Source organism: Trachypithecus francoisi, unplaced genomic scaffold, assembly GCF_009764315.1.
Source record: "Trachypithecus francoisi isolate TF-2019V2 unplaced genomic scaffold, Tfra_2.0 Lachesis_group11, whole genome shotgun sequence".
Classification (NCBI taxonomy): domain Eukaryota; kingdom Metazoa; phylum Chordata; class Mammalia; order Primates; family Cercopithecidae; genus Trachypithecus; species Trachypithecus francoisi.
Genome location: NW_022681456.1, coordinates 8,651,490 through 8,664,510, shown reverse-complemented (window position 1 = coordinate 8,664,510; position 13,021 = coordinate 8,651,490). Strand labels below are relative to the sequence as shown.

At 56.1% G+C, this 13,021-nt stretch overlaps 1 protein-coding gene across 1 annotated transcript in view; it reads right to left on the bottom strand.

Annotated features, from left to right (window-relative positions):
* Positions 1-343: 343 nt before the first annotated feature.
* Positions 344-13,021, bottom strand: part of LOC117090776 (serine/arginine repetitive matrix protein 3-like) — a 57,190-nt gene continuing 44,512 nt past the window's right edge. The window contains exon 4 of the mRNA XM_033223373.1: positions 344-710. Within this exon, the coding sequence (XP_033079264.1) occupies positions 678-710 (33 nt within the window). The 3' untranslated portion in view covers positions 344-677. The remainder of the gene's footprint in view (positions 711-13,021) is intronic.

The window sequence follows — 13,021 nt, the reverse complement described above, 5'->3', positions numbered from 1 at the left end:
GCCACCCAAACTTGTCCTGCACCCTCAGGCTTGGAGTGGGGAACAGTACCAACTGCCGCCAGAGCCAGGTCCCCCACCTCCAGAGACTGGCGTCGCCAGCTGTGTTCATTTCCCAGGGCTGCCATAAAAATGACCTCAAACCAGGAGGCTTAAAACAACACTGATGTATTTTTTTTATTTTTTTTTTTATTTTTTGACAGGGTCTCACTGTGTGGTCCAGGCTGGAGTGCAGTGGCACAATCATGGCTCACTGTAGCCTTGCCCTCCCAGGCTCAATTGATCCTCCTGCCTCAGCGTGGGACTACAGGCATGCTGCCACCATGGCCGGCTCATTTTTGTGCTTTTTTGTAGATAGGGTCTCGCCATGTTGCCCAGGCTGATCTTGAAATCCTAGGCTCAAGGGACGCGCCCACCTTGGCCTCCCAAAGTGCTGGGACTGCAGGCGTGAGCCACCAACCAACAGCAATTTCTTCTCTAACAGTTCTGGAGGCCAGAAGTCCAAAATCAAGGCGTCAGCAGGGCCCCACTCCCTCCAGAAGCTCAAAGGGAGGCTCCTTCCTGCCTCTTCCAGATGCTGGTGGCTCCAGGCATTCCTTGGCTTGTGGCTTCAGCCCTCCAATCTCTGCCTTCGTCTTCCGGTAGCTCCTGTAGCCTTGTTGTCGCCTCTTCTGTCTCTTCTAAGGACACTGGTCTTTGGATTCAGGGCCCACCTGGGTAACCCAGGATGAGCTCATCTCAGAACACATCTGCACAGACCCTTTTATCAAATATGGTCTCTGTTTGACAGGGGCTGGGTTACTAGGACATGGACCTACTTCCTAGGGGGATCACCACTCACCCCACTCCACCAGCCCCCACCTTCTCTGACATTGCCCTTTTCCTGAAAGCTCATTCCCTGCCTAGCTCTGAGTCAACCCCAGCAGAACCCCATGAAGCAGAGGGGGAAACGGAGGCACAGGGAGTTCAGCGGATGCCCAAGGGACAAAGTGGGGACAAGGTTTGAACCTGGCTTTCCGAGTGGCCCCAACACCGTAGCCGCTGGGCACGGGCCTCCCTCCCGTTTACAGGAAACAAGGGACTCTCACGCCCACGCCTCTCAGCTAAGGGCCAAGCTGGCAGTGAGTCACCCCCACTCCACAGGCCAAGAAGAGGCTTGAAGCAACTCATCGGGGGGACCAGACAAACGATGGGGCCAGGGAGGGCTTCCCGCAGCCTCAGCTTGCTCCAGTGTCAACAGGGGAGCAAATCCCACCTCCCGCTGCTCTCTCGGGAGGATTCAACGAGACCCTGGAAGCGGACAGCTTGGCACACAGGTCCCTGGCAATCACCACCTCCCTGGTTATTACCAGGCCTGGCCCAACCCACACAGCTGCCCACCCAGCCTCTGACCCCAGCCACAGAAAGGGCCCATTATGACATCACAGGCCAGGAATGATGTGACTACCCTGGGAAGGAGGCTGGCCCCAGGAACAAAGGGCTCATTGTCATGCAAATGAACGACTCCGGAGGAAGGGGGCGGTTCCTCCACTCTGGGGTGCCCCTCCTGCCCTCTAACTTCTAAGCCACATTGGAAACCGACCCCCCAACCTTCAGAAGTGTGGGCATCTCTGGGCCTCTGCTCTGGGCTAAATGAGGCATTCTCTCAGCCTGGGAAATGGGACCCTCCCAGTTCTGAGCCACATCCCCAGAAAACAGGACCGCCTTGGAAGACAGGAAAGGTATGAGGGACTTCTGGGGATGAACGAGGGTGATCCCCTTAGCATGCTAAGCATGACCCTGAGCAAAGAAGCAACTGCCTTGGAAATGCCATTCACTTGGTAATACTGCAGGTCTGCAGCTGTGTGTCTTTGAGCAAGCTGCCTACCCACTCTGTGCCTTATCAGGAGAGGGTGACTCTGTGCCCACTTTACAAGGCTATGGGAAGGACACAATGAACTAAGGTATGTGGAATGCTCACCTCGCCTTGGTCCTCAGCACACAAGGCTGAGGCTGTCGGCACCCCTCCCCCACTCCCCGTGCCTACAGCACCCCTGGGTTCCTTCTCATGGCCATATCTAGGAGGGGTAGGCTCTCTTGGGATGCTTGGTGGGTACGCCAGGGGCAGTCAGAGAAAAAGCATGAGAACTTTTCCCGGTTTTCCAAATCGTCCCCAAAATGCAGGGCCTCCTTCCCCAGAGAGGCTCCATTTATGGGGAGGGGACAGGCTGAGGCCCCATGGGGGACACTGAGTCAGGCACAACTGTCTCCTAAGTGCCTGCTACATACCCAGTGCTGGGGACACAGCAGTGACCAAGATGAACAAAATCCTGGATGGAGGGGTGCTGGAGTGTGAATGTTTATGTCCCCCGAAAATCTGTATGTTGAGACCTAATTAACATGGGACAATGTCAGAGCATGGGGCCTCTGGGAGGTGATGAGCTGTCATGAGTGGGATTGGTGCCCCTGGAAAGCCACCCTGCCCCTCTTCCTGGGAGAAGCCACCATCTATGAACCAGGAAACGGGCCCTCCTCCCATGTGACACCAAATCTGCCAGCCTCTTGGTCTTGGACGTCCAGCCTCCAAAACTGTGAGCGATAAAGTTCTATTGTTTGTGAGCCACCCAGTCCAAATAGACTCAAATAAGGTGGGGACAGGGGTGACGGGCATACAGCAGAACCCGGTGGCGACGGTGTTACAAGGAGCAGTGAAGGTGTCACAGGGAGTCACAACCTGACATCAGGCCTCTCTCAGGAGGCACCATTAGCAGAGGCCTAAATCAGGGAGGCTGAAGGTCTCAGGAAAGGGTGTTACCAGAAGAGGTTACAGCCAGGCTGGGTGTGGTGGCGCAGGCCTGTAATCCCAGCACTTTGGGAGGCCGAGGTGGGTGGATCACTTGAGGTCAGGAGTTCAAGACTAGCCTGGCCAACATGGCAAAACCCTGTCTCTACTCAAAATACAAAAATTAGGCATGGTGGTGCAAGCCTGTAGTCCCAGCTACTCGGGAGGCTGAGGCAGGAGAATCACTTGAACCTGAAAGAAAGGTGGCCACAGCTCTGCAGTCCAGCCTAGGGGAAAGAGTAAGACTTTGTCTCAAAAAAAAGAGGTTATAGTCAGTGCAAAGGCCCTGAGGCAGGCCCATGATTAGGGGCCCCAAAGAACAGCAAAGAGGCTCATGAGGCTAGATGCCCCCACACCCTATTCCACCCCTGTCCCTGCAGACCCTAAGCTACGACTGATGCCCACGGGACACAAGCCTCCACCACGCCACTGTGATGACAGGAACACCCTTACAGCAGCTCAGTCGTGGGGCCCCCACAGGCCCTGCAGGCACCACCTGTCCCCCAGCCTGGGATGCTCTGGAGCCCTCTGGGATCCTCAGGCACAAAGCAAACCCCACCTGGACCCCCTGGGATGTCCAAGGGACCAAGCTCAGTTACAGGCCAGCTTCATGGGGGAGTCCTCTACTAAAAATACAAACATTAGCTGGGCTTGGTGGCATGCGCCTATAGTCCCAGCAACTTGGGAGGCTGTGACAGGAGAATCACTTGAACCCAGGAGGCAGAGGTTGCAGTGAGCTGAGATCGTGCCACTGTACTGCACTCCAGCCTGGGTGATGGAGTGAGACTGTTTCAAAAAAGGGAAAAAAAAAAAAAAAAATCTCAAGATCCCAGGATCCTGTGTGCCCTTCACCCACTTGTGTGTGTGTGTGCGTGTGCGTGTGCGCGTGTATCTGTGTGGGTGTCTGCATGTGAATATGGGTGTGTGTGTGCGAGTGTGAGTGTGCGTATGACTGTAAGTGTACATGTGAGGATGCGTGTGCAGGTTCGCGAGTGTGTGTGTATGCATGTGCATGTTCGTGTGACTGTGTGTGTATGGTGTGCATGTTCGCGAGTGTGCGTGTAAGTATACGTGCAGGTATGTGCGTGTGTGTGTGCATGTAAGTGTGAGTGTGCGTGCATTTAGTTCTATGTGTTCTTATCACATGTGCAGACTCCAGTGATCACAACCGGTCCATGCCGAGCTGCCTCGTCACAAAGGCCCTGTGCTGACTTCTGTTCTGAACCTTACCCAGGACTCTTCTCCACTGGGTAGGAAAATCGAGTCCCTGACGACTTTGGCAAAGGTCGGGGCAGCCACAACACAGCTCTGTGGCCAACCCAAGTGGACATCAAGGCCTTGGGGGTGACAAACGGACATGTATGACCACCCCTCGCCTTCGGAGGCCACTCTCGAGGTCCCAGGAGAGGCTCCACGACAATGAGACAACGGGCAGCTGGCGCGGGGGGCCTGGATACCCGGGGAACTCTCCGCTGGCTCCTGCTGGCCCAAGAGCGGAGGCCCTGAGCCAGTCACTGGCCCAGCATCCGGTGTCACTTACAAACACAGGACGGCTGCCACCTTCCACAGGAGAACTAGCCCTCCCGCCCCAGCGCCCAGGCCACACCAGGCACTGTGGGGGGTGCCTCGCCCAGGGCTGGCACGGAGGGGCTCAGGCTGAGTGGGAGACAGGGCAGAACAGGCAAGCATGGGGGGAGACCTGGGGACCCCAAACAAAGGCAGAGCCTGGGAAGCACCCACCCAGCCTACCTCCCATTATCTGGGCCCAGGTTTCTATAAAACAGGAGAGCTCTCTGCAGAGAACAAAAGAAAACTGGACAGAACTCGAACGTAAATCCAACCTTGTGGTTACAATTACGGAGGCCCACCCAGGCCAGCACTGCGCGGACCCCTTCAGGCTTCTCTCGGGCTCTCCCGAGACACACCGGCAGGCTGCAGTGCTACCACTGTGGTAAAGGACAAGGAAACTGAGGCTCGGTGGGATTCCAGGACTTGCCCAAGGTCACACCATCCTTGAGGGGTTGAGCCGGCACTGGAACCTCAATCCGGCCACTACAACTTCATAAACACCATCGCTCTGAGATGCCGAAATCCCAGGGCCACTCCCGCCCCCAGACCAGGTGCGTGTATTGTTAGCATCGAGAAAACAACTTCAGCACCAGCAAATGATCGACTGTGAGCCTATTATGAGCCAGAAGGCAGGTTTCATTCACTCCCTTAGGCCATACAGCCTATGAGGTGGGGAAACATGCAACATCCATTTGCCAGATGGGAAAACTGAGGCACAGAGAGAGTAAGTTACTTGCCCAAGGTCACACAGCCAGGAAGCATCCAACCAGGACAGGAACCCAGGCAGTCTGCACCGAGTTCCCCCCAAAACTGCAGCTCCTTCTCCTGTCAGTCTCATGCTTATGTAGACCCCACTGTTGCCCCATTTTACAGACGAGGAAATTGAGGTCTGCAAAGGGGAGGCGACATGCCCAAGGTCACACAGCATAGAAAGGACGGAACCAGGACTCAAACCCAGGTCTGTGGCAAAGGAGCAACACTGCCTGGAAGCCCAGCCCTCTCCCCTCCCCAGCCTGGGCTCGGAGGTCCCCAGGAGCCATTCCCACCACCTCCCTGCGGCCGCAGCGCACCCAGACCTCAGGACAAGTCACTCCCTCATTCCCCAGCTTGCAACTAAAGGCTCCTTGTGAGCTCGGGAAGCCCTTCCAACTTTCCAGTGTTTATCCCGGCTTCTCACTGCCAAGTCCCTGGGCAAGCCTGGGCCGGTGGCGCTGATTTCAAACCAGACACGGGCACCGAGCCAAGCGCCACCTCGGTGGGGAGCCGGGCGCCGGGGCCGGGCTGCAGCGCTGCCTGCACCTGGCTCTCCCCTGCCTGAGCCCACCCCAGCGCCCCAGGGCAGAGCCTCGGGAGCACCCACCATCACACACCCTCCTGAAGTCAACTCTGGAACAGAAGCCCCCTGAGTCCCCAAGGCTCACCATGCTCCCCAGCAGGGCCGCCGGATGTGCACCGAGGCTCCAGGAGAGGAGCCTGGTGCCCACCCGGGTCCCCTCCCACGCAGGCTGGCCAAGAAGCCTCTCCCCAGCCAGCCCGGCCAGCGCCTCAGAGCGCTCTTTTCTGTGACTGCAGCAACTTTGTCCGGTAAGACAGCCCTGCCCACCATCCCACTGAGCTCAGGGCCGACAACACTGTGCTGCCAGGGGAGGGTCCGGCCGCCCCCACTGGCTGACCTGCGGCCACTCAGCCCCCAGCCCTGGCCACCACCTCAAGCGACAGAACTGGGGCTCTTTCCAGATGAATTTCTCGGCCCCCAACCAGCGCCCCCTGCACAGGGCCTGCAGGCCACAGCCCTCCACCCCAGTCTGTGCCCACCTCCCCCGGCCAGAGTGACCCGGCCACACTGTGCCTCCCTGCGCACACCAAGCCCGGCGACTTCTCTTACCCGAGCACATGACCAACCTCGCTCACGTCAGCTCCAAACACAACTTGAAGTAACTCTCCCACAAGAAAAAAAAAGAAAAAGAAAAAGAAAAAGTGCCAGCCAGTGGGCCAGCAGAGTCCACACACACAGGCTGTGCTGCCGGCTTCCAGGAGGCACACCGCAGCCAACATCAGACCCATCCTTCCCCCAGGATGACACCCGCAGAGGGGCGGCCCCAGAGGGCGGCCTCACCTTCCCGCGAGACTACAGCTCCCATCCCGGCCCGGGAGGCCCTGCGGGGCCAGGCCAGGCGCCCCAGGCTTCCAGCCCGATGCCCCCCAAACCCGGGCAGGCCAAGGCCCACTAGCGACAAGAGCGGGGCCGCCTGACCCCACGGCTGGGACGCGAACGAGACGTCGGGCCTCCAGCGGTCCGTTCTCGCCTCTGCCACTCCGGGCCTATAAACACAGAGAATTACATAAGTCCACTCCTCTTGTTTGGAAGCCAAAAGTACGAGCTTTTTCTCCCAGCCTTGGCAGTAAGTAATAATTCCTCATCGCCATGGTAACCCTGGCGGGCTTCCAGCCGACACTCGGGAGCTGAAACACTGTGAGGCCTTTTTATAGCTCGGCTAGAAAAACCTCTTCACTCTTCGCTGGCTGGCAGGCGAAAGCGAGCTCCAGCCCCGCTTCTCCCCCTTTAACCCGCTTCCTCCCAGCCTGGACTGTCCAGCCTCGGGCCGCACCTGCACCTCCACCCTGCGGCGCAGCTCTGGCGCCCTGGCTGGGGCCTGGCTCGGGACTGGCTCGGAACCCAGGCCTCGGCCCATGCCTCCCCCATCCTCCGTCCTGAGGGCCAGATGGCCAGAGGGGCAGGCTCTCCCTTGCAAATATTTCTGTCCTTCTTTTAATCCTAGGAAAAGAAAGCTTGACCCCCTCACACTGGCATTCTGATCTAGGGTCATCTCGGTGACAGGCCTAGAAAAGAAGACATGGCCAAATAATACACACACACACACACACAGGCCAACAACGATGGCTTGGTAGTCAGCCAGGAGTCTGAACCTTGGCTGCAATTAGCTGTGTGACTCAGAGACAAGTCTGAGCTTCTCTGGGTGTCAACTTTCCATCCGTAGAAGGGGCAGGCTGAGTTCTGCTTCTCCAAGCACTCTGGAAAGCAGAGACGAGGTGCCAGGGGAAGCTGCTGGAGCTCCCAGGAGGCAGAGGAGGCTCCCCGAGGGTCTCCAGATTCACCTCCCTGCCCCTAGCAGCCAAGAGTTGGGCCTAAGAATGTGTCCCCGGACAGCAGCCCAAATGATGACAAGGGTCCCGGGGTGCAGACACCGGGAAGGCACCCCTGGCAGGAGCATGGCAGATGTGAAGGTCTGGAGGCTGGACCATGTGCGGTGTGTTGTCCAAGCAGAGAAGAGGCTGGCATGGCCAGGGTGCAGGGGCAAGGCGGGGAGAGTATGACGATGAAGTCAAGGAGCTAATAGGAGTGGAGCGGAAGTGGTCAGATGGACTCTGGGCCTGGCCTTCAACTCCAACAATAACACTGTCATCCTTTGTACTCTCAGGAGCATCTTGAGAGTAATAATATTAATAACAATAACAGTGGCCACACACACAGAGCCCAGCAGCTTTGACTGTGTGCCCAGCACTGTGCTAAGCGGGTCCCCTGGTTCACCAGCTGGCCTCACACCACGGCGGCAAAGGCAGGTATGCCCCTGAGCCGGCATACACAGACGGAGCAGGAGGCAGACCCAGAGAAGGTAAGGGACTTGCCCAAGGTCAACAGCTAGTGGCTGAGCTGGGACTTGAACTGGGCAAGCCTGGCTTGTCTCCACCATCCACATGGTAATTCAGCCACGAGGAGTCACAGAAGGGTTTTAGCACCAGATTTGCCTGTGACAGGGGCCCGTGGCCACTGGACTGACAGGGGGCCCAGACTGGCCACTAGGGGATGAGCGTAGCGGCTGCGGAGGCCCCTGGAGGCCAGATGTCTCCCGTGAACAGCTGGCCCTCCAGACTTCCTCAGGAAACACCCCTGGGGGTTTTCCAGAGACCTGCCCCAAAGCCAAAGGTGGGATTCTGCTACTCTTAAGCCTTCTTTTATCGGTCGGGAAACTGAGACACAGGAAGGCATGGCCATATTTTTAGCCCAAAGATCCAGCACCGTCTTCCCACCCAGACCATCGCCGAGACCAGGTGGGACCATGAAACCCGGGAACGGGCCAAACTGGCCCCATGCAAACACCACCAGGAAGCGGTGCCTGAGAGCAGCCGAGTCAGGCCTCACCACCTCCTTTTGTTCGTTGTTGTTTGTTTTGGACACAGACCTGCATCCAGACCTTTGCCAAAGGCTGGCCCTGGAATCTGCAGTAACTCCTCCCACCCTCTCAGAGCGACCGTGTGCTATGGGCAGGTTTGACACTGGGCCGTGTCTCTTCACGGCCACTCGTTCTGCTTCCTGTGTCTTCCCGCCAGATGCTGGGCAGCAAATCGTTTGCTGAGTGACTTAATGAAGACCACAAATCATCAAACACCAGAAACAGCCACAGGCAGCAACCCCCAGACAGAGCCTGTGGCCAAAACCAAGCTCGTATTCAGAATAAGCCAGCGTTTGGTTATCTGCTCAGCAAGAGAACTCCCCATCACGCAAGCCTCCAATGGCGACCACCCCTCCATACTTTGAAAATGCATCCCCTGGCCAAAATCTGCTGACAGGCCACTTCCTGGAGCCCGTCTGCTGAGAAGAGCTTTGACGGTGGGAAAGATCGGTGAAGACCCCCCGGAATATGATTCACCGCAGGCCACAGGGGCCGGGGCGGTGGGCCAAAGGGGGTCTGGAAAGGGGCAGGGGGACCTTAAGCTGAGTGGCCCCAGGTAAGGCCCCCAGCCTCTTGAGGCATCAGAAGCCTCAGCTGGCGAATGGGGGAGCTCCTGCCTGCTGCCTCTCTCGGGACCCAGGTCAACAGCAACTACATGTGCAGGGCGCAGGGGAGAAGTGGAGGCCAGAACTCCAAGGGCCAGATCCAGACCCACAGCCACAGCTACAGTTCAGCATCCAGCTCCAGCTGGAAAAGACCCCCCACTCGCTTCCTCCCCACGCACTGCTGCTTCCTGGCCAGGCACAGAGATACGAGTGGGGCAGGGTGGGGGCAGGAGAAAGAGAGAGCACCGTGAGCCAGACATGTCTGGCTATCTGCACCTCCTCAATCCCGGGCCCCAGGGCTCCGTGACCTGGGCAGCCTCAGTTTCCTCATCTGAAAAGCCACCTAGATATCAAATGGTTCTATTGATGTATGCCACACAATGGAATTCCGCCATATAAAGGAATGAAGGACTGACACCATTCAACACGGATCAACCTCAAACACATTGTGCGGAATGAAAGAAGCCAAAACCCACAGTGTATGATTCCGTCCATGAGAAATACTCAAAATAGGTAAGTCCACAGAGGCAGAAGGCAGACTGGTGGCTGCCAGGGTATGCGGGGAGGTGGCAACGTGGAGTGACCCTACCGGTACGGACTTCCTTTTGGGGTGATGAGGACATGTTTTGGATAGAGGGGGTGGGTGTACAACACTGTGATTGCCCTAAAAACTCATGAACTGTTCACGTTAAAATGGTAAATTATATGTGATGTGAAGTTCACCTCAATTAAAAATAAATAGGCTGGGTGCAGTGGATCGCTCGAGGCCAGAAGCTCAAGACTAGCCTGGCTAACATGGCAAAACCCCATCTCTACTAAAAATACAAAATTCAGTCAGGCGTGGTGGTGCATGCCCCTAATCCCAGCTACTCAGGAGGCTGAGGTAAGAGACTCGCTTGAACCAGGAGGCAGAGGCTGCAGTGAGCCAAGAGCATGCCACTGCACTCCAGCCTGGGCAACAGAGCGAGGCTCCAGCTCAAATAAATAAATTAATTAAAAGATGGTGTTGTTGAATGCACGCCACTCCAGCCCCGTTTACCGACTTCCTGAAAGCTGCATCCAACTCCCAGCTGGTAGGAGTTCCTCACCCAGGCCTGGAGCTATCAGGCATTCTAGAAGCATCTGCTGAACCCCTACTGTATGTGCTGAGCACTGGAAATATGGTAGTGAACAAGACAAAGTCACATTTTACATTTTAATTTTTAAATATATGAGTGACTAAAATAAAATTCACAACTGCATTCGTTTCCTGTGGCTGCTATAACAGATTATTACAAATTGGGTGGCTGAAACCAGCGACCTATCCTCTCACAGTTCTGGAGGCCAGAAGTCCAAGCTCAAGGTGTCACCAGGGCCACCCGCCCTCCGAAGACACTGCAGGGGGAGCCTTCTCTGTGTCTTGCAGTTCCTGGTGTTGGGCTCCTGGTGTTCCTTCCGTCTTCACATGGCCTTCTCCGCTGTGTGTCTTCTCTTAGAACACTTGTCATTGGATTTAGGGCCCATCCTATTCCAGGATGACCTCATCTCCAGACCCTTACCTTAGTTACATCTGCGAAGACCTGTGGTCCAAATAAGGCCAAGGTCATATTCACGGTTTCCAAGTGGACCTATGTTTGATGGGCCACAACTCAACCCACTACCAAAGCCACGACCTCAAAAGTGGCAGCAATCGCATGCCAGGAAACACCTTCGGTGCCCCTCTCCTTTCCCGCTAGTTCCAGAAAACTGGCTGGAAGCTGCAGAGGAGAGCTCCAGGGATCTCCAGGATGGCCCCAGGGCCGCCATACAGCCCACAGAGCTGGAAACAGACCTGAGAGGTCCCACAGCCACCCTCTCCCGGCCTGAGCCTGCTAAAAACTGACCCCGAGGAACCCAAATCCTGTTCCCTGTGGCAGGCATCCATGAGCCAGCCACTTGTGGGCGGCTTCAGGAAAGGGGCCTGCCTCGTGGATGGCGAGGCCAGACACATGCCATCACCTCTGCCCCCAAATAAAGACACTCTCCAGACCAAAATGCATCCTATTTCCCCATCCAGGCCCGGGATTCTTCTCCACAAAAGCATCAAAATTAAGCCCTGACCACGCTGGCTAAGGGAAGCCAACGGTACTCCAGGGCTGTTTTTCTGCACGTTGTTTTTATTTTGAAAAGGGGCCGCCCCCACCCACAGCAGCTGTGAGCTGGCAGCTGGCAGAGTTAATTGCTCACTCAAGACTCACTTCCAACTGCAACACCATCCGGCACGCCAGGATAGATACCACGGGCACCCGGCAACTGGCAAGGACGGCTGGGGGCAGGGGGCAGGTGGCTGCCTGTTCAGGGGCTCCTGGGAACACACACCCCGGCAGCAGAGGCAGTGGCATAGGAAAGAGGAGTGCCCAGGAATGCTCCAGGCCAGCCGCTGGATCCCAGGGACCCAATCCGGGAAGGACGCATCGTACCAGCTGGCATCACCCAAGCTCTCAATGTGCCAGGGTCAGTGGGCTTCACGGGGCCCCCACTGTGCCTTACAACCGGGGTGTCCAGTCTTTTGGCTTCACTGGGCCACACTAAGGCCACACTGCCACTTTGAGGTCGTGGCTTTGGTAGTGGGTTGAGTTGTGGCCCAAGAACTGTCTTGCATCACACATAACACTAACGTTAACGATAGCTGATGAACTTAAAAAAAAAAAAATCGAAAAACAATCTCATGCTTTAAGAAAGTTTACAAATTTGTGTTAGGCTGCATTTAAAACCATCCTGAGCCGCAGGTTGGACAAGCTTGCCTTACAACAATCGTGTGGGGTGCTGTTATACCCATTCCATTAATACATACTGGGAGACTGAGGCAGAGAGCAGTGAAGTGACTTGCCCAAGGGGATGGGGCTAGGAAGTGGCAATGTCGGTATTTGAACCCAGCAAGTGTAAAACCCGAGTCTATGACACTAACCACTAGACTGTGCTGTCTCCAAGAACGTCAGGCCCCACTGGAGACATGGTATTGTTCTCTGAGAACTGCTGTGGCCGTGGGCCTTGACTTTCAGAAACGGTATCTCCAATGGTGTCAGACGTGACTTCCCAAGACTTGGGACCTTCCGGGACAGCCCATGGGACATTCTACCCAGATCACAGTGGGGACAAAATACTTTAAAAGTCACTGCTAAGAAGAGGGTATAAAATGGTGACAACCAGTTGTGGCCATGAAGAAAACTTGTTCTGGCCGATACAATGTTTTTTAAAAACTGGACCATTCTTTATAAAATCCAGATTTCCAGCTTCTCTTGGAAAACCATCAAAATATCTAGCATGCCAGTTAGCCACAATCCCCACCCCTCCCTTTTGACCTACACTGACTCACTCCTTTCCTCCCTGTGTCTGAGTTTGGGACATCCCCTTATCCCTACTTTGGCCACCCCCTCTTGCTTTTGTAAACAGTGGAACAAATGTTGAAGACCTCACTCAAACAAGAGAAAGGAGTACCCCTCCTGGGATGCCAGGTGACTCTCCTTCTCTTTGGCTGGCTGGGCTGGGCTGGTGGCATGATCCTGTCTGAGAACAAGGCCCGCATGGAAGGAGGCACAGCTGAGGCAAAGCCAGCTCCCAGAGGCATTGTCTGAACGCCTGGATCCAGCCATGCCTGAACATGTCCTACCCTGGCCACTCTGAGGACCCATCAACTCCCCGTCATGGCCTAACTGAACTGGAGTGTGTCTCTGCCACAACTCAGGAGCCCTAACTAACTGCTCCTAACTAATCACCCCCACGTCTCCCCTTGAATGACTCGCCCCTGGACGCCTGGCCTGATGGAAGCCTAATTCAGCTCTTGCTTCACCCAGGTGAACGCCTGAACCTCGTCCTCA